The sequence below is a fragment of the Limulus polyphemus genome, unplaced genomic scaffold (genome assembly GCF_000517525.1).
Source record: "Limulus polyphemus unplaced genomic scaffold, Limulus_polyphemus-2.1.2 Scaffold262, whole genome shotgun sequence".
In the NCBI taxonomy this organism is placed as follows: Eukaryota; Metazoa; Arthropoda; class Merostomata; order Xiphosura; family Limulidae; genus Limulus; species Limulus polyphemus.
Window position 1 is genome coordinate 690965 of NW_013665872.1, and position 23060 is coordinate 714024.

At 33.5% G+C, this 23060-nt stretch overlaps 2 protein-coding genes across 6 annotated transcripts in view; one reads left to right on the plus strand and one right to left on the minus strand.

Annotated features, from left to right (window-relative positions):
- LOC111085175 (acetyl-CoA carboxylase-like) overlaps window positions 1–5218 on the minus strand; it is a 53140-nt gene extending 47922 nt beyond the window's left edge. The window contains exon 1 of the mRNA XM_022382613.1: window positions 5111–5218. The gene's annotated coding sequence lies outside the window, so the exon portion shown is untranslated. The remainder of the gene's footprint in view (window positions 1–5110) is intronic.
- Window positions 5219–5334: 116 nt separating this feature from the next.
- Window positions 5335–23060, plus strand: part of LOC106456835 (calcium-responsive transcription factor-like) — a 63429-nt gene continuing 45703 nt past the window's right edge. For 3 of the 5 annotated variants that reach the window (XR_002610012.1, XR_002610013.1, XM_022382609.1), the window contains exons 1-3: window positions 5338–5432; window positions 9427–9515; window positions 18079–18747. Coding sequence is in view for 3 of the 5 variants with exons in the window: in XM_022382609.1 (XP_022238317.1) it covers window positions 9473–9515; window positions 18079–18747 (712 nt within the window). In the remaining 2 variants the exon portion in view is untranslated. Of the gene's footprint in view, window positions 5433–5464; window positions 5546–9426; window positions 9516–18078; window positions 18748–23060 lie in introns of those variants that run through there. The other 2 variants (XM_022382612.1, XM_022382611.1) reach the window with 2 other exon arrangements.

Sequence of the window (23060 nt, forward strand, 5' to 3'; positions counted from 1 at the left end):
GAATCATGTGAAGGAGAAACTCTGAAAAATGGAAAAAAATAAAATGGCTACCATCTACTGTACAGATTATCATAATTCTTTACCTATAGTGCAAGTAGAATTATGATGTTAAGCTTTTTATGACATTTTTGTTATGTAGAAATTGAATGAAAGCAAAATACAATACATAGGAATGGTCTATCATGGTCAGTTTTTGAAGATCAGGAGTGAAAGAGTTCAGATGGACCCTCAATGACTCATATTTACAGCAAAAGCATTAACCAAGACTGAGGCAATGTTAAAATCTGAATTGTACAATCATTCACCAGCACTTTTTGGCTCATCACTCATGCTTCAAGAGCCACAGAAGCCAATGCTTTCAGATGCAATTTGGGCTCAACTAACATCACATGTTCCAGTGGCAACAGGTAAAGTCAGTATGAGCTAGATGGTGATGCATTCATTCATTGTATCCTGTTGCCAGGGGGGCATGACAGTTACAAACAGGGATATTTTTATTCTGTACACAGTTTATGTTATGAGAAAATATGGATAGGCAATTAACTTGTTCGATGGATATAACAGTGCATCCACAAAGGATACTACTGACCAAAGAAGTATGGGAGGGAAAGTTCGAGCAGCCATGAGACATTCACTGATGACATGTGACATAATGAAGAAAAATGAATTGTTAATTAACTAATCAAACAAGCAATGATTTATCAATAGTCTCAGTGGATACTTGCAAATGAACAAATCACAGACTCATCAAGCTCAAGATATGGATCTCCTCTGTTTTGCAAACAGCAGTAGAGTCAGCAATGAGAATCAACATTGTGCTTCTAGGCAAAGGTCAGGCCTACTGATTCTGTTCTGCTACTACACAGGCCTGCTTCATGATTTTTTTCTTCCAGCCTGAATGAAAAAAATTTCAAAAAAGCATTGTGTGTAGAACATAAAGGCAGTAAAGGAGCAGCAAGAACTATATATCTGCACCAATATACTCTTTAAACATGCTATTCTGGGGCATGACAATACTTCTCACCTTTACAGCTGTGGCCCATCTGTATAATGGTAAGCCTGAGGAAGGGCTTGATGTTCTGCAAAACAAGTGATTTCACAAGAAATTACCACCAAGAGTTTATAAGTTTGGCCACAGAGTTTTACTTGTATATTAGCTCCAGCAAAGTACCACAGTCTACATACAACTACTATATTCAATATTGGAAGGGACCTGTGGGAAACACACTACCAGAAGAATGGGTATGGAGAGCTTGTAAAGAACAATTTATCCCTGTGATGACAGGCATGATCAGATATAATTGTAGCAAACAAAGAGTCTTAGATTATCAGTCTATATTTACTGGGTGCAAAGTTAGGATTATTTGTATTATAGATGGCAGCCACTTCATTTTTTGCAAATTTTCCAATACAATAAGACTTTTAATATATCAAAGAGTACATTTTTCTGGATAGAAAACAGTTGAAATATCTTTTGTTGCAATTAGTGACAGGTTTGGCTTTATTTTATCTTAGAATGACTGTACTATTTTCCAAACAATACCTGTAAACAAGATCAGTTACAAATAGCAGATCAAAAATAAAATAAATTTATGATGCATATAGTTAGAATTGATAGAACTTTTTGTATAATTATTCTTTATAACTGGCAAAAAAAAAGAAACATAGATGCATAAACCACATTCAGAAGCAAAAACCTGTTGAGTATATGCATATAGCCATTGCTGATAAGTAGCTATTTTTCAGTTGTGTAAATACAACAAATAAAAATCAGTCATGTGACAGATGCCTATAAAAACTAATACTATCAACTCAAACAACTTCTATAACCTTACAAGTTTAAGAACCAAAGAAATCCATAGTGAAATTATATTATTTAATGGTTTTAAATCCACAAATCTCCAGATACAATCCACATTATACAAGTAACTGGAGATAACACCTGTTTGGCCTTTGGTGAGTATGGCTATAATGCTGCACATTTTGCAAGGATGTTGATAGCAGTATCCTCCAATGACAAGTCAGGTGATATCTCAAGATTACGAACTTCCTTATGTTTCAATTGGGATTGACCAACAGTAACATGAGTGGCAGTGTTCTGAGAATATAGAATTATAGAATTTAGTATATAATACTATGCCCTGTTGGTTTGCTTTCTCTAGCTTAAGTCCTCAGTTTGGTAAGTAAAGTTTATGTCCTTTCTTTCAAATAGTGATACTTTCCTAAAACTTAACCTGTAATATTAATTCCTATTAAACATTATTTTCAAGAGAGTTTAGACAGATGACTGTGCAGTCCTTCATCCTAACATATAACAGTGTTTGGGGACAACAACATACCTATTGATCCATCTCGGCTATCCCATCCTCTGAACTAAACTAAAACTATTAAATAAATAAAATATAAAAAAATTGTAATTCCAGCCCTTATCATTCATATAGTTATCAAGCTTTTCTTAAACTCACTTGCCTACACAACATCTGAAGGTAACCCATTCCCTTTTACAAAAAATAAAACTATCTTAGCTGAAGATGACTCCAACCTTACCAAAATTTATATTTGTGTCCCATATACCTACAATTCTCACCATTAAGTATGAAAAAAGATGATGCATCAACACTATCAATTCTCTTCACAATCCTAAATACCTTAATCAGATCTCCCTCTAACTCTTCATTTTTCAAGAGAAAACAATTTCAGAGATTTTAATCTTTCTTCACATGACAACTCCTCATCCCAGGCACCATTCTAGTAACCCTCCCTTGCTCCCTTACCAACAGTTTAGCATCCTTCCTAAGGTAAGGAGCCCAAGACTGAACACTATACACCAAATGCAGCCTAACCAGTGACCTATACAATGAAATTATAACCTCTTTAGACTTGTGTTCAATATTTCTAAAATCCTATTTTCCCTACCACTAACAACAGCACACAGATTGGATGGCTTAAGAGACTGATCAACAATTACAACACCAAGATCCCTTTCTTTCATGACACTGTTATGGTTATTTCCATCCAAATTATACAGATAATTCAAATTATGATAACCCACATCCATTAAATTGCGTTTATTATAATTTCTTTCTCAAAGTCAAAGAACTCAGAATTACTTCATAATAAATATCTTCTTGAAACTCCTGTTATTATGAAGACTGATCCCATTGTTCTAGGAATAATCAATCTTACCGGAATATACCACACTATCATGCCAATATTCAGAAGCATCAGAAACAACCTTCAAACTTCATCCTCATTCTTTTTTGAAACACATCAACTTACAATTATAAACACAATTCAAAATATACAAATAAAAACTTGATACTCTTAAAAAGTTCAATTATTAAATATTAAGCCATAGTTACCATATCACATAATTCATTGTTATTTGTAACTAACGGTTTATCATGGGAAAACAAAAAGCATGTTTTACTAATTTACTTGTATACATGCATATAAGAAAATCAGACAAGTGCACAGAGTTTATATTATAATCATTATAAAATAAGTTAACTAAGATATTTTATCTTATCTTCATTAGATAACCTATCCCTATTCTATGTTAAATGTGTAATCCAAATTATGATGAACCTAATGCATTACCTTGCACTTACTATAATTAAATGTAATTTGCCAAGTAGTTGTCTAAAAATCTATAATATAAAAACCATTCTGTAGTGCCTCAACACAGCTAGAAACACCTAAACCTAAAGAATTTAATGTCATCAGTAAACTTTAGTAATTATAACCCTATCAATAACACAAAGCCCAAGTATTAATCCATGAGCTATATCACTACTACTGGTACTTAATACTACACTTGTAGTAATAAAGGTTCAGTTTGACTGGACTCCAAATGTAATAATGAGAATTTCCTCTCACCCAGCCACTCTGTAATTTAATAGTTTTTTCCCAACGTAATTTTCTTAGTCAATCTTCTGTGTGCCACCCTATCAGTATCACAAGTCCACACTCTTTAACAGTTTAAGTCTAATATTAGTCTATCACAACTAGTAACTGGTAAAAATAGCCAAGTTTTATTAATTCTCCTCAATATTTTTATAAATTATAGACAAAGAAACATAAAAAAAAGATACTTACTTCAACTTCTAAAGACTTGCTTGATATTAAGCTTGGTTCTTTTTGTGTTACTGTATATTAATTAAATAATAAATGCACAAATCGCCCCTTCAGTATAAAAATTATCGTTTTAGCAACATTAACCTGGTTACAGATTAGTGTTAAGAGAACGAGGTCAGACTTAAAACTAAAATAGTTAATTAGAAACTGAATATATCATATAATTATTGAATTTAGCTGATCACGCTATCATCGAACGATAAGCAAATCGTTAAAGACAAAAATATGAATGTAAATGACAGAATCACGTGTGTAAGGTTTCTTTCAAAGATTTCATATTCAAGCCGTTATATCTTTTTTATGTTATTCAGTTATCACATCACTAATATTACACGTGCTACGTATGTACCCGCCAATGTTAGTATGTTTGTTGCATCTAAGGATCAGAGCTTTGCGAGAATTTCTTTGTGGATATTACCCGCGAATATACAACAAAACAGTTCGATTTTATGTGTGCATTCATTTACGATTATTTGCTATTACTTTACTTTTTTTTTACAAAACCTGAAATATCTCCACCAACTATATATATATATATTGTAATTCTTCCATAATTTGTCATCTACCACACGTTACATATTACGTCATAAAAATACCGGAAATAATGACATTGTAGTAGTTGCTAGTACTTGTTTAGCACTTTACCAGACACTGACAGTGTGTCTGCTGTCTAGTGTTACTATTACTAGTACATAAGTACAACAACCGGCAAATAAACAGGAATCAGTATATGCCTAAATGCTGACGCCAATTATAAATAAATATCATAATGAGTAAAATAAATTTAACAAATTGTTTTAAATTTATATTGTTCCAACTGAAACAAATATAGATTTCATGCTTAATAAAAATCCGGATACAGCCCTAATTTAGTAATTACTTAATAAAACTGATTTAAAATTGTAATGTTTAAAAGAAAATACTATGCCAGTTTTTAAGATAAGTATACATTAATTGTTGGTATTTCACTCACCTTGGATTCATGTTATACTTAAAAGGACCTGTCTCAAGGTCAAAATCCCTAAGCCTATGCAATCACGCTAGTCGCATGTAATCACACCATCGTACGAGGAAGTGTGGCGTGATGTTTGAACGGTTAGAAGAAACTAAGAATATAAATATTTTTTTTTACTAAAATGAATGAATAAAAAATATCAAGTTCATACAAAATTGTCGATAATTTAATATTTTTCTATCAAACTTAACATACTTTTCTCTATTTTAGACATACCAACTTTTATTTAAATCGCGTTTTAGGAAAAACGAAAACAAAAGAGGATACCTTCGATGGCGAGGTTAGTGACTCGTTTTCACACAATGCCCTCACTTTCGATTATTATTACACGTGGTTTAAAATTTATCCGTTTTTTGTTGTTGTTTTTTAACTGCAAGTACATCTTGTGATGTTGTACGTAGGCACTAGTTTTTAATTTATAGTTAAATATTAAGTATACAATAGATTTTAAAGAACTTTGGTGTTTAAATTTGTGACACTCAATTTCAAATATGGCGATACTGGAGTAACTGGACAGTAGCCTATTCTCATTTTTAAATTTAGGCCTTACTAATAATCTAACGCTGATTAACAAAAACACTAACAGCTGATTTCAATCTTTAATAGTACTAGTAGTAGGACGATCGACTGACAACAGAACATCCACTGTAAGTTGTAACTCGACTCATAGTAACTGTTTCTATGCTAAATAGGCACGGTGACAACATTGATGGAAATTAACTTCAACATTTCTGAGTAAAGTATGCAACTTGAACTTGTAAGAAACTACCATTGTACCAAGAAAATAAAATAATAATTTTATCTCTTGTTACCCTAGCAACACGTAATTTAACATACAGATCTGCTTTTTAAACAAATATCTGCAGTAGTGATTTAGATACCACATCCTGAATAATTCATTAAAGAACAAGCTTTTATGTTACCCCCAATATACAAGTTCATATTTCTAAATTTTTTATTCCACAACTTAGATAGACATTATTTGGTGCTCCTTTTTTACTGAATTTATTAAGCCAAGTTTTATCCACTTCTTGAATTTTATACCAAATCGAAAAGCATTCAACTTATATTTATTGTGAAGAACTGTATCAAACATTTTGTAACAGTCAAGGTATACATAACTTAGATGCCATCATCCAAAAAAGGTGAAGGTCCTAGTGAAAAACTCCATAAAAATAGTTAAGGAAGGATAACCATTTCTAAACACATGCTGAAAATCAGTTTTTCATATCTTTTACTAAGTGATTTCTGACAGATCTCAACATTTTGATAACACCACAAGTCAGACTGGTACTATACATGAAGTTTTACAGATCCTTGTTAGACACTACTTTAAAACATTAATATTTTTCTAGTAAAAAATTTCCATAGTGTTAGGAGACATCAGAAACAACTGTTAAGATTTTCACTGTCTGCTTGCTAAGCTTTGTCAGTGTTTTACAGTTAAGGTAAATCTTGTCATTCTCAAGTTCTTCTAGAACAGTTGTTTCTTCAATTAAACAGAATTTAAGGAAGAACCGTACATACCATTAAATGAAATTGGCCTGGCTAGAGTATCTCATATTTAATGGTAAAAACATTAACAAAAAAGAAGTTTACCATTTTATTGATGTTTCCTTGTTTTTCTTTTGTTAATTCTTGGCAGTGACTCCAAACACAATCCTCAAACTGGTGTCACACTATGGTTAAAACTTTATCAGTTTGTGAAAGTCAGAGATACGACCTTTTTAAAGTTTCAAAATTGATAAATTTAATTCTATTTAAGGCCTTGATTGTGTTGTATAATTAATGGAATACATAAAGATGTCTCATTATATTTTAGCTTTAGCTTAGTTGGTAGAGCACTTACTTGGCATGTAACAGATCTTTGGTTCAAATATGAGGAAATATGTAAAAAATCAATATATGTACCTGATGATGACAAAACCTTGTCGAAACATTGTACATTTGAGGTTGTGTTAAACTTATATTAAAGTTTTTCTTCATTACTCATTCAAGCCGTCTCCAGCCAATATATGTATGTATCATTGAATGGCCCCATGTTCAGTTAGTTGATTTTTCTACCCTATTTTAATACAACAAATGCATGAGTCATCAATGACATTTCTTACTCTTTGCTTCCACTGCTCATAATTTAGGTTAATGTCTATAGAAGATGTTCTTTGCCAAGTATTAAAAATTTCTTCTCACCATATGCAGTACTTCACCTGACAACATCTTGAATTCTCTTTTGGAAGACTTTTTTTTCAAGCTGGAATTGTGAAATCCTACCCACACCTTCAGTTTACTTTATCTTCATTTTTTCCAAATTTATTCATCAATGAGATAAACTCAGTTTTTATTTTTCACCATTCATTGTATCATATTTGTTGGTCCTAATAACAGTTCAGTAACCATTTAGAAATGTTAAAATTAGTTTTCATATTATTTCAAACTTAATGGACCCCTGCCTGAAGTAGCAGTAGCCTTCTAAATAAATATATGCCTAGTACCTCTTATTTCTTACACATGCTTTTACAATCATAATAATGTGGTGCTTTGAGTATATATCCATTCTAGGGGAAGACTGCCAATATTTGACCCATTACACTACTCATACAGGTGCTAGATTCAACTGATCATAATGTAAATTAATCATGGTTAAGAGTGCTCTTTCACAAAAAAATCCAAAGAATAATGTGAACCATAGTAAGTATTTATGCTTAAAAGTTTTTTTTGCATGCTGGGTCATAGATTGCCTGGTATAATGTTCTGGAGCAAGCAGCAGAGTTTATGGGGCTCCTTAAAGATCCAAACTATATATGAACTAGGTGTACAAGAATTTTGTAGAGGAGTATAATGGATATAATAAATTACACCAGCTTAATGTGTGTGAGAATATCGTTGTAAAATAAAAATTCAAAAAAGGTAATAGTTATGATACAGGTAAATATCAACAACTTATCTAACCATTTTAAAATAAAATTGTAATTTGTGTTTTAATTTAACTCCTTAAACTTGAGGAGACACTGCCAACATCCGTCCGAAAATCCAGATTTACCCATCAGACAATGACAGCATCCGATAACATTTAAATCTCTTTGGCTGAAAACTAATCCAAACCATGTTCTTATCCAACTTTTATAAATAGACCAGAAATTTTATAAGGTATGATGTTAATTATTTGGACATCATCAAAATAATTCTGGCTGAATTAACAAGAAATTATGGGTTTACAGAGTTAATACAGGGGTAGAGTATGTTATATTAAAATGATTTTGGACCCTCATCATGCCATTATAGTCCATGTCACTACGTCCATTTATGCTTTGTCTGCAACTCTGCATCTTGACAATAGCCATACAACATAGCATCCATTGCAATATTCTCCATTTTAAAGTTGTCATGTCTAAAGTACACCCCTTCTGCTTGCAAACTTTTCATAACCCATCTAGTGTATGGGGATAATGGTTCCCAAAACCTGTTTCAACAGTCCAAGTACACAGAAATCTATAAGTACTGTATCCAGTGACTTATGCAGTTTTGTCTTCATATAGAATAGCTTGAATACCCATTTAGTTTTCCAGTTCTTGAGATATACCATTGTTGACTGAATATGTTGCATATGGATAGTTTTGTCTCAGATATTTGTGTTCATCAATTCTTACATGTTACAAGATATAACACTTTGCTTGCTACGAATAGAGTACAGCCTGATTTGGGTTTCTTTCTGGATGATCATGGTGCCCCAAGTTTATACATATTCCTTTGTTTTCCAATGAAATCAAGTGTAAGGATTGTAAAATCCCCTGTCTTAGCACCTCTTTATGATTGTAGTGTACAAATATTTTATGTCAGAAAAGACTATTACACATCCTTTTCAAAAACAACAAATTTTCATTTTTGGTGGCATCATACTACCCACAAAATTCTAAACAATGTCAAAATATAGTTCTGATACATTATGCTCCACCACAACTTTATATCAGCTTTGGGTATCATATGACTTCCTGACCTGCATATTCAGAATTGTTGTAATATAAATATACTCAACTTTCTGTAGATGATGACCAGAAACATATTACTGAATGATATGACCCCTGCTTTAAAGAGTGCTAGACATACAAGTTTAAGCTCTTTTTAATGTATATGTTACATCTAAGCTCATTTTGAAAGTACTGTCATTTACAAATTTAAGAAATATGGTTAGCATGGAGTGACCATTTACGTTTCTTTTGTTTTGTAGTGGAAAACTAACAAGTAGTTACCTAACTTTTATATTTTTATTTTGTCAGAGAAGGTATGAGATGGAGCTTATAAGAAGAGAATACTTGCATTATCATGGCATCATTTTATTCTGGTTCACCAAAGAAGTCACCTGAAGGTATGGATCATCTTTATCTTTCTAGCATAACTGCTAATGACTATCAAGATTTTTCCCTGAACATTTATAAACACTTTTTTATTAACAGGTAAATAGTTGTTTTTTTATTAATGTAAGAATGATCAGGTTAATAGAAGACCATTTAGCTCATTGAGATCACTCAAACAATCAGACAAGCCATCATATCCAAAACTAAATGTATTCCATTACATTATTTTAGCTATCTAACAAAGGTTTAAAGAATGTAAATGAACAGACTACTTATTACATTATTATTCCTGAGGTGTATACTGTGTCTCTGGATTTAGGCTTCCATGGTTTAAACTTGTTACTTGTGTTTCCAAGTTTTTAATTCTGCATGTACTACTCCAACAAACCAGCCATAAGCAGGTTGTTCAAGCTCAAGTTTAAAACATAAAGTAAGTCACCTCAAAGTTTTCTATATTCCAGAGGAACAAGTGACACAACTGAATTTCAAACATTTGATTAATCAATATAACCTTGACATAAGAAGTTAGGAAAAAACCTAACTTTGTAAATTATCATAAAATTTTATTAATAATACAACCCTTTCACACTCTGATTAATTATAAATCATAGCACTTAACCTTAAGCATATGCAGCTTAAAATTTAATTGAAAATTGTTAATTTAAAAAGGGAACAGGGATCTTCATAAAAGTACAGAAACAAGTTGAATCAAAATGCAAAGTTTATATTTTCAAGCCTACAACTAGAGACTCTGAAAAAAAAGTAAACAAACTAGGCTGGAAATAGTGTCTACATTATTTTCTCAAACTACACATTTCTATTAATAAGTACTGTAGACATAATTAGACACTGTTTCCAGCCTAGTGTGTTTACTTTTTTTTAGAGCCCCTAATTGTAGGCTTGAAAATATAATTTTTGCATTTTGATTCAACTTGTTTCTGTACTTTTTTGACAATCCCTATTCTCCATTTTAAATTAACAGTTTTTAATTATCTTTTTATCATACTCTTAAACCAATGCAATATACTATGGCACTTATATTGAACATCTAATGTAAATAAAAACAAGCCCTTTAATGTTTATTATATTAATAACCCCTTTTCACATAGAATACACTTGCACATATACAAAATACTCTTTAACATAGAAATGAAAACAGTTTTATCTATATATAAGTCTCATGGCTAAATTTTCCATTATTAAAGACATGACCACAGGTTACAATGTTCAAATATGACATTGCAAAGTATCATTATGTGAATATGTCATATAGGTACTCAATAGAAAAAAGGGCTGGGCCACACTGTAAAAAGAAAATAACAAGTCAGAATGTTCTTAATGGATTCAGAGCAACCCAGTAAACAGAATACTTCAGGAAGATCTGGCCAGAGCCAAGAAAGTATCTCAGCATGGCCAAGGAAACCATTTGTCAGATGTCTCCCAATAACCAAAAGTCCCTCACTGTTCTTGATGATCTACTATTTTACATTTGAATATATAAATAAAATTTTAAAATTTATTCTGATTGTTCCCACTTCAGAGTTTTTGTCAGTAGAGAAGCATTTGGGACCCTGCAGGTTTTGACAATGCCTGTTGTGAATTTTAAAATGGTGATAATGGGAGTCTCATAATCCTCAGAAGAAAGGCACTTCCTCTTCTTCTTCTGAGACTTAATCACAGGGAAAATTTATTATGATTAGCATTGAGTATTTTGTTGTTATATCAAAGGTGGGCCATGATGCCTCTCTGATTTTGTACTTTTTGACAGGATACTTTTTTTTTCTGTCTTCAACTCTTGGTAGTTTTTGGATTTGGGCTGTGGCTCACTTTTAAAGAGGTGGCAACAGTTGGTGGTGGAAGGTTGCCAAATCTTCCTTCACATTGACAGGTAGTCATATTAAAGCATTCTATTCCCTTTCAGCCAGTAAGAAGTCATCTTTCATAATATTAGATAGTAGCTAGTAAGGCAACTCACAAGTTAATCACTTCAGGAAATCAAGATAGGTTAAACTGACCACACTTTTGGCCTTTAATAACAAGTCAAGATTGAAGATATCATATCAACTAGGCATTTAATAGCTCAAAAGTTCAGTCAGCACCATAGGGTTAAATGTTGAAACCTGAATGATTCCACCCAGGTTTTTTTCCACAAACATTCTGTGAGAAGACATGAGGCAAAAATTGATTATTGTTCCATCTTGTGGTTGTGGTATATTCACTTGTCAATTCAGGCATCTGAAACAACCAACACATTTCCTAGTGACAGATACTGCTGCCAGCTGGCATTTCTACCTAGCTTGCACTTGAGGTCTTCCACCATTGTCTGGTTGCCATATCAAAAACCTTATTCAAGAGGGGAATGGCTTTACAATCTCTTGCCGTTGCTTCTGACTTTGAGTGGCCAATTAGAACAGGGCTAGCATTTTAACATTAATTAACCTATATTACAGGTTAAATATAACTTAGATAAAACTAAGTAATACCATGGTGATGTACTCATATTTCTAACCACTAAAATGTTTTCAAAACTCTAATTTACACAGGAAATAAATACTGAGAAAATGATTAGCAAAAATTCTGCAAGCTCTTGTTTCTTTTCTAAAAATTGAACAGTTTCTTGTCAGAACCAACTAAAATATTGAACACTCCAAATCTTTCATTAATGTGAAATAAGTTATTAACCCTTTTCTGTGGGCTCGGTATAATATACAAGAGTTCATATACACATTTGCACATGTTAATTATTTATACTATAACTTTTAATTCAGTATGTACATCTTCACAAAATTTACTATACCTTTAGTAAACATTACAAGTCTTTTTTTTTGTACACAAAAAATCAAATTTTTTAATAAGTATTTTTACTAAAGATTTGTTTATGAATATATAGAGTTTGTTTTGTTACTAGTCTGAGTGGAAGTTATTTTCATGTTATGATTAAAAATACTATTCTTCATTACAAAAATCTCAAATTTCTTTTGTGTAATCTTTAAAACCTAAATACATTTCAGACATTTGTTTTCAGTAAAACTATATCTTATCAGTTATTTAATGATATACTTGAGTCATCAGCCTGTAGACAAATCCCGAAAGTATAATAAAAAGACAAGTTGTAAAATTAGAAATAAAAGGAGCAGCTGTGCCTTTTTTTCCTTTTATTATTGGTCACAAGTTTCAAAGTACTTCTCATATGAGTTTGAACTGCTAAACATTTCACATTTATTTTTTGTGTTCATTTTACTATCAATGACTAAAGTAGAACCCCGCTGAAAATAAACCAATAAATCGCTGCTTGTGTCAGTAGACTGTTTACGTGACACCACCATAATACAATACTCCTGAAAGCTCCAAAGCACACACAAAAAGATTGTCAACTCAACCTTTGCTCCAAGAATAGGATGACTAATGTATCGGATTATATGTGCTAAAATGTTTTCTTGGAAAATTCAGAGTTATCACACTACACTTAAAATTAGTGAAAACATTTATGCCGACAACAGGATGTGTAATTTATCAGATTATGTATGTATCCTACAGTCTTCACAACATGACTTTTCAAGAATAACATCACTGCACTTTGAACCTGTCAAAACATTTATTATATGGTTTGGTGCTGATATAATAAACATTGCAATTTTTTGAATACTGGTAATCCTTTTGGGGTGTTTGGAATTTAATGGCACAAGTATACAAAAATGTTATTTGAGCACATGCTTATAAATAAAATCCTATTTACCTTTTCAGCACTTATTCATCAACCAATAAAAACTTTGGTTTCAGTACTAATTATCACATTCATTTAGTTTTGCAAGCATTATAACTCTAATCTTCATTGGAAAATATTCTTACTTTTGCAGCTAAGGTGTAGTTTAGATGTTTCCTTACAGTTGTGAAACACATTGAGTTGTTACTGACTCTTTCCTTAAAGTAAGTAATAATCATTTATAATCCACACACACACACACACACATATATATATATATATATATATATACACACACAGAATCAAATACAAAGTACAAATCTAACTGTACTACCAATATTTCGGCTACCATACATTAAATATATATATATTTACTCATAAGTGCTTAAATTTTAGCTATTTTTCTTAAAACTTGAACAATAAATGAAAATTACATAGAAAACCAATGATTTCTAATACTTACGAGAAATTACAGTGATAGGAAAATATTTTGACATCGTGTGCCTTTAGTGCTAAGCCTCGTTTATTTTTTCGAGTGGAGGGTGAAGAAATATAATTTTTGTAGGCTTCAAATATACATTTTAGAAATAAAAAAATATATTACATTACTCTACTAGTACACCCAAAACATCTGTAACTTGGGTTTATAAATAAAGTATATATATGTTAAAAACATTTTTATCTCCATTCAGAAATTATTATTTTCTCTTCCAAGCTCTTTACAAACAACTGTCAGCATCATGTAAAGCACAACTTGTTCTTTCTATTGGTTATAAACAGACCCTTAAGAAAAGTAGGTGGAACTAAAAAAGAGGTGTGGAAAGAATGGAGTAGAACGAGGTGCCACTTCAGTTGATTTGCTAGATACATTGATTTTTCAGCAAATCAAAGTGGTGGGAGGTTCTAAGTTTATATCCTAGCTTGCCAGTATTTAAAAATTCAAGTTTATAATTTGTTAACCACTTGTAGATGTATATAGTAGGCATAAAAAAATATAAACTGAGCAACAAGACATGAGGAGGTGCTATGTGACATACACAGATCGATATTTAGCTTTATTTTATTTATATTTTCTTTTGAATTAAAAAATTAAAACATACATAATATTAAAATTTGAAATACAAGCAATTGTTTGATGCCAATTTCATTGATATGTAGTAATAATATAGTTTTGAAAATAAATTGATAATAGACCATGACGTGCAGTTAGACCCACCCATTGCGAAAGGATTAAAATGCAACTCCACCTTATTCAAACAAATTTATAAGAATGAAAATTTTCCAATACTTCAAAATTTAACATGTTCTTCTCAAAAACTTTTGTTGTTTTTTCATTTAATGCAGTGTTGGTTAAACAGCAATTTTTATCTCTCCAATGAAATACAAATACTTTAAATTATCTTATACACAGTCACCATGATAACAATTATCATCATTTCTAGTCAGTTACTAATCTGTAGTCATGCCTTACATTACTACATCCCTATGTGCTAACATGTACACAAACCAACATAGAGCAGATACAGTGGAGAATGTAAAAATACATTTGCTATTCTAATGAGCAACCAACAACTGTAAATATGCTGTCTGCTACTGTACATCTGTGGGTTGCAAAATCCACTACAGTCGGCATCACAAGAAAAATACTTTGATCAAATCTAGTGAAACACTTGAAAGATGGGTGCATTAGAATTTGTTTTGACATTAGTAGTCACACCAACTGTTAGTGTTATATGTGCTTTATCTAACTATCTAATCTATCATAACTAGTAAATCTCATGTGCCATACTCCACAGAGTCACCACACATTGTCCAGTTTATAGCTTAGAACATAAAGAACACTATGCCATTTTGACATTCTGACTTTTTTAGCCATGTACGTCTGTAGCCTGTGATAAAAAACAATCCAAAGAACTGTAATCAACTGGGTAACATAAAATATCCTGTAGATATAGTACAGTGAAATTTCACTCTATAGCTCAGAAATTAAGTAAAGTGACACTCTTTTCTCACTGAGATCTACTAGCTATGTTAATTGCTGATCAATTGCCCTAAGTACATCAACTTAAGAGGTTGGCTTCATCTCGGCAACCAGTATCCTGAAAAAGATGAACAGTTTTACATTTTGTTAGAGAAGTAACTGTGTCATTTTCCTCACAATCAGTTAGACTGAGATAGTTACAGTGTTATCACCATTTTCTGACCCATCAATCTCTTCCACTTCTAATTCTTTGCCCATACATTGCAAGAGAGATTTAATAAACCTCTCATGCATTAGTGATGTATGGCTATAATGCTTGTCCATCCTGCACTCTCTTCCTTACAGACCATCTTTCCATGGCCCACTTTTGGCCTTTTTACATGTTTTTTCAGCCATGGATTATCTGTTTCCACCATCACTGGTTATTGGGCAGCTTTTCAATTATATTTTCCCTTTATCATGACTGCCAGGTATTTTTGTTCCCTGTCCTCTCCACTTTGTTTCACTCATTCCTTCTTCACAGACCTCCTCATCCTATTGCTATGCCTGACTGGGACCTTAATGTGGTTTTACATGCTCTCACACTTGCTCTGTTTGAGCCATTGACTTCATATTCTTTATATCATATTTCTCTGAAGATATACTTCCTTTTTTTCTCAACTGTGATCACTGTTTTTCAGATATCTTTGTCTATATCGATGCTTCCTACACTCTCTTTTACTGTACATATTTATTCCACTACCAAGACTGAACTTTTCTTTGAAAGGCTTCAGTGGCTTGGGAAGGTAATCATTTATTCTCTCTTATCTCTCTCCCTTTGATTTCTCACCTCTATGCTCATTCAGACCTGAATTGTCATTTGTGTCTGGGTTGGTGTTACTTGGGATGTACCTCTCCTTTTTTACAGTTCCTGTCAGGTTTTTATTGGGTGTGGATAGACTGGAATTCTTTACAGTAGGTGTCTGTTACTTGTTGCCAATATATTTCAACAATAAACGGACAGCACACAATCCGCTTGTTTTAAAATAATATATTCAAAACAAGATAAACATATGTACAAACAAAATTTGTTACATTATTGGTAATCATAGTTAAATCTAGAGCTTTAAATAATTATCTTTTTCATCAAAGTCCACACAGGCAGGTTCAATTACTTTAGAACACCCTTTTGCAAGACAAATTCTTCTTCATCTCTGTTATTACAATACAAACTGTGAAACTTTCACTTTATAAATTGCTCATTATGGCTAAACATACAATCACACAGTCTAAGTTCACTTTTTACACTTTTCCTTTCACTAACTTAACTTACTTTTGTATCTGCCTGTATTTATAACACACAATAGATAAATCTAGAAATATCTAGCCTTTTAATAACAACAATATTAAACAAATGAGAAAGACTTAGAAGCTTCGAGTAAGATGATGGCAACAAAAGCCTAATACAATAGTTACTACATACATGCAACAAAGCTTGTCATAACTATCAATTTCAAAATAATTAACTTTTAACACTCTTTATGAAAAGTAAATAATCATTAAATATTAAATCACTAAATAATAACTCTTAAGATGAACTGTCTTGTACATCCAACAGTTACCATCATTGTTTGTTTCTGCTTTGGGATCACTCTTTGTCCAGGGACCTCTCATCCTCTATCCTTATTGAATGGGTCCACCAACTCATCCAGTTGGTGTATTGTTCCCTGAATATTGATGCTTGCAGGCTTTTTCACATTTCATCATATCAGATTCATCACCTATCTCACTCTCTTGCCTCTTATTTTTGGCGATCCATGGACGAAATAATTCAGGCTGACATTTGGGCAAAGTCACACACAGTTGTCTCTTATCATCTGGCAATTTCATCTCCTGTGTGATTTCTACTTCCTTGGTTCACTATTCTTTGAGAATGGTAAGTACATTTTCTTTTTTATCACCTTATAGGATCTCACCAGGTGGCTGGTGTTGCCTGCCAGGGTGTGTTTATTTCCTAGTGTCACACTGCATGGGCTTTCCCTTTGAACACTTTTTGATGGACTGGTCTCTCCACCATTTCAGTGTGTGCACATATAGCAAAAAAATTTTATGATAGCTAAATAGCTAAAACATTTTTTAGGCCAGCTGAAACATTGAGTAAGACATTATTGAAAATTAGAGATAAACACTGAAGTTATTAAGAAACTAAGAAAGAATATTGAGACAAGTGGGGTTAATTATACAGGGTGTCCCAGAAGTCTGGACCCATGGGAAAAATACACAAGTTATTCTTTAGTTATTTATTATTCAAATTGATGCCATTAACAACCATACACATATCAATTCTTGGTGTACAGTGTTGTCAGGGTATTTTCTTTACTTAAATATGTACAATTGACATTAGAAATGGGTTTAACTTTAAGAATATAATGTCTATTTTCCTTATGGGTCCAGACTTTTGGGACACCTTGTCCATAAGTGTATGATAATGATGTTTGAACAATTCAGTTTGTCATACCCATTGCCGTCAAAGAGTTTCACTCAATCCAGAGCTCATCAGGATGACTAGAACATGACAAACACAGTAATGGTTGGAATACTATTTATATAAGTCAGTTGTTACAACAACAATAGTTATAATCATTCTTTGCCAGCTTGAAAAGATCATTCACACCATAACAGTTATTGTTGTAACAAATGGCTTATATCAATACTGTTTCTACCACTGCTATGTTTGTCATATCCCAGGCAGCCTGACGAGCTCAGGATTGAGCAAAACACATTATCGGCAATGGATATGGTCAGATGCTTTTGAAACTTAAGGATTGATGTCAAGTCTATTAACTAAGACAATAGTGAAATTAGTGAGACATAGAGTAGTGATAACTGTTGGATTTGTCTGTCATTGCAGAAGTTCACATTGTTCAGTCAGTTGGTGAGGATGTCACACTGCATCCATTACAGATCCTTCATGATCAAGAAAGAACAGTTCTAACTCTAGACTCTGTCCAAAGTCTAAAAGGTGTTGTGGTCAATGTGATTGCTGCAGATGATGGAACTATTACTTATTCTAGTGGTCTATGTGGACATATTTTGCAAATGATCCCAGCTGAGGCAATAGGAGATGCTACCCATTTTGTCCAAATTCCTACCGAAGCATCATCCACAACAGCTATAACAGAGGAAGTCACCCATCAAGGACATTTTTCAACAGAGACATTATCTACATCATCTGGAGCAATAGGAGAAGTCACCCACCTTGTCCATATTCCAACAGAGACACCATCCATGCCTTCTAGCACATTAGAAGGAGCAACTCACCTTCTACATCTTCCAGCAGAGACAATATCTACTACAGCTGGTATAGTAGACAAAGTCACCCATCTTGTCCATCTTCCAATAGAGACTTCATCTACATTAGCTGGTACAGTAGAAGAAGTCACCCACCTTGTTCACCTTCCAGTAGACACATCATCCCCATCAGCCAGTACAGTAGAAGATGTCACTAATTTTGTCGAACTTCCACTGAAATCAACACCCACAGCCTCTTTAAACACAGTTGAATCCTCTGTACCTTCAGGTTAGTTCTTCAATCATAAAGATAGCTTTTAATAAGATTGCATCAGAATGTTTTCATTAAAGCTTTTCTTTTGTTTGTCCAGAATGTGATTTTCCTTACTCTTGCATATCTGATCAGTTTATATAGTAGTTTTACTATATGTTACTATGTTACTGTTTTTACTTTTTAAATGTCTTTGGTAAGATGGTGAATGAAAAGAGTAGCAAAACAGTGGTGCATATCTATTGATATAAGAAAAACTGTCAGAAACTTTTAATTAGAGGATGAAAGGTTTTAGAGTAAATGCATTACTGTATTAAGATCTTTGATACTCATGATATTTAGATTAGTGCCACATACACACTTCGAAAACATGAGATAGAGTGTCATGAGAGCACTGTAATATGTAGCCAGAGGAGAACATCTCACTCATACATGCATTATATTGTATGTACCTCAAATAGTTCTAAGTATAGAAAACACAACTATCTTGTCAATATTAGTTGCATATTTTAAGTTGTTTTTTAATTAGGAGTTAATTATTTTAATTTCTGATCTGGATTTCAGCTTTTTTTTCAAGCATTTATTTGTTTAGGGTAACTAACAGTTTAGTGTAATGGTTAGGAATAATAAAATATGAATGCTACAGAGTTTGGGGGATTTGACAGTTTTTTTAATAATTCATAAATTGTACTTCCCATAAAGCTGAAAGTGATTTTTTATTGTAGCTTATATATTGAGTATGATTTTGGAAGGAAAAGTTGAATTTTCCTTTACACAACTAGAGTCATCAAAGGTGGTAGTAAAAGAAGCAGGCTAGGTCTCTTTACTAAAGTCACAGAAATAAATAGTAAGTCTAACATTTACAAGAAAAATCATATAAACCACAGGTGTTTTTCTTTCACATTCTACTTAGTTTTTCTGTTTTGGATTTCAAATTAGAGATGTATTAAAATAAATTTTTCAGATCTGTCCTTTCTGTTTCCTTTCATCTATTCTATCTTATCATTCAGGCCAGCTGATGAGTTCTTGTATTGAACTTGTGTTCAATTTACAAAGAAGTGTGAGAAAATTGATTGCTTAATATAAATAAAAATTGTTTAAATTAAGTTTGTTTTTTCTATTTGTTCAGACACGTTTCCTTTAAAAAAAAATTATTTTTCCTAAATAATGCATTTTAGACAAAAATCTCATTCAATTTAAACTTGTTATCCTGTTTGGAGATTTCCAATACAATACCTTACCTCCACTCATCCATGATGATGAGAAACCCACTTGAAGTAAAAATGTATAACATACTCGTACCAGCTATTTCTGCTATACATTTTTACCTCCACCCATGCATTAGCTTTTTTCTTGACTTATGCTGCTCCCTATATGCACAATTTTTGCTCACCACTAGCCTTGATGCTCCCACCTACCCTCATATGTTTACACATGATATAGCTGCACTGCAGCATGCAAATAAAAATTCAACAATAGGAGTGTAACACACCCTCCTAGTGCAGCTGACTCCCTCTATACTGTAAAGCATTATCATCACTTCTCAATTTGGCATTCCAGTGTACAGTCATGCTCATTTTTTGCTCTGCATTTCTCATTCTTGTGTGACAATTTGGGTTAACTTTATTGTGTTGTGACAACTTAATATGTTGTCATTTCATTTCTGCATACTTATTTTTTTGTGGAATATTTTTCTTTTTAATTTCCACACCATGAATTCTCACTTTAATGTCATTACAAAAACTTCTGCAGTGAATCTGGCCACTGCTGATTCACCTACTACTTCTGTGGCTTTCTGATCGACTCTTTCCGATGAGGAGGTCTCAGCCATGGTACGTCACAAATTGGAAACTATCATGCTGCCTGCTATGTTTCCAGAAATGCAGCTGGGTATCCTGTTCCTGGGTGAATCTGGTCAGGATGAAGAGGATTTGGACAGCCTTTTTCCATCTCCTTTCTTTGCAGTACAGTCCCATGCTATCATTTGGACTTACCTTGTCCTTTGTTCACTTTTTTTTGGACATGATTTCCCAGGTATGTTACCTTTTGTCACTTTCCCCTGTGTCTTATGATTCTTCCACTCCCTTCTTCATTCTACACTTTCATCAGATTATTTGGTTTTCCTCCCTATCCTGATATACAAATTCATGCTGATTGATTTTTAACCCAAAATCCATTTGGGTTCCAACATGCCTCGTCTTCCACATTTATCTGACTCCAATACTTTGGCTTATCATAGGTTGATTTTCCATACTTGGACTCTCAAACCTTGAAGTCTTTGATTCAAGTGTGGGGATCTGATCTGGAAACTACACTGAGATTTTTTCTACACCAGTTTTCACTTCTTTGGCTTACCCTCACAACTGTCCTCTGTTATCTTTCTTCCATTAACCTCTTGTTGGAGGCTATCTACTGTTTCTCTTATGGGTTTTGGTTGGGATATGCATACCCTTCTCTTTTCCATGTTGGCACATTTATTTTCCTCAGCCTTATCTCTTCATACATGGCATTTTTGTTGATGGAATCTTCTTAGCAGGGACACCCTCTTGACACGTGTGAATCTCCCTGTTCCTATTTAAGAGACCTCCATTTTTTGTGCCACTCTAAATTCTGGGATCTTCTTGATATATTGGAGTCTAGGGTGGAGGCCGCATGTCAACATTCCTCCCTTTCTTCCTTGGTTTCCCATCTTTCCTAGCCCTCTCCTGCTTCAATTCCTGTGTCTTGCTCCCTGCTTCCTTTCCTCTACCAATGCCTTCTTCCCAGACTAATTGCCAAATTGCTCAATGCTGTGCTTTCAGCCACAGATCCCTGGGTTATTCAAAATCTATCAGAAGTACTCTCCATTCATTTTTCTATCTCCACCCCCTCATTATTCACACATCCCATTTCCTTCCCTCCTCCACAGGATCCCATTCCATGCCAGCATCTCTAAGGGATGCTATTGAACAAGTACATCACCCATCTCCAGAGTTCTATTCCTGGCTGTTTGGGATTCCCAAAAACACTGGGGATTGGCATCCTGTCATCAATTTATCCAACATCAACTGCTTCATCAACCTCCCATTGTTCACCATGGAGTCTTTCCTCCCACTTCAGTGGGCATTCACTTCTGGTTTCTGTATCATGAAGGTCAAATTATCAAATGCTTACCTTTATATCCCTGTCTCTCCATCCTTCAGATGTTACCTTTGTTTGGTTCACAAAGTCAAGTTTTCCAATTCTGCTCTCTATCTTTTGGTCTGACATCAGAACCTTCCATCTTTTGTTGTGTGGTCAGATCCTTTGCCATCCATCTTCATGACCACAGTTTGCAGTTCCATCATTACATGGATGACTGGCTCCTTTTAGCTCCATCCCAACAAGCCTCCCTCTCTTCTGTTGGATGGCTTGTCAAGCTGAAAACATCCTATCTCAACTCCATGCAGTATCAGATCAATTTGGGTGTGTTTTTAACACTTTCCTCAGCAGGGCCCAGTCTTTTCCTCTTCCTTTGAGATCTATGGAGCTCTTGGTTTTCAGAGCCAAATCCTCTCCTTCTCTCCCTGTCTGCGAGGTTCTATCTCTTTTGGGGACCAGGATGTCCAAAGAATCCATTATACCCTGAGGTTGTGCACACATACATGGTCTTCATTGAGTGTTGCATGATCAATGGAATCTTATTTAGGATCCCGATGATTCCATCATCCTTCTCCCTCCTTCCCTCCAATTAGACTTTGTTTGGTGACTACACAGAGACAACACATCAGCTGGCTTTCATCTACCTCCTCCCCATCCAGATTTGCACATGTTCACACATATTTCTCTCTTGTGGGATGGGGAGCATACATAGATTCTCAGGAGATTGCAGGTCATTGGACACTGATTGAATCTTCCCTCCACATCAACCTATTGGAACTTCTTGCAGTTCATCCACTACCTTTGCCTGACAGGAATCTCAATGTGGTCCATCATGCCCTTACCCTTGCTCCATTTGAACCTTTGGTCACTTACTCATTGTACCACCTTTCACTAAAGGCATATTTCTTGCTTCTTTTTGCATGTGAACATTGTAGAACAGCTATCTTCAGTATCAATGTCTCCCATATCCTGTATCACCATACCTATGTTCTCCTTTATATGAATCATAGTTTTTCCCCAAAATGTCAACAGTGTGAAATGATGACATCAATTTTACTCCTTTTTCCCTTCGTTCCATCTCTCATTTGTATTCCCATGCTGATCATGATCACCTTCTTTCTCCAGTATATGCTATACATTGTTATGTTGCCTGCACTGCTTCCTTCTGTGGATCTATTTTCACCTATTTATACCATGGAATACTTCATCTA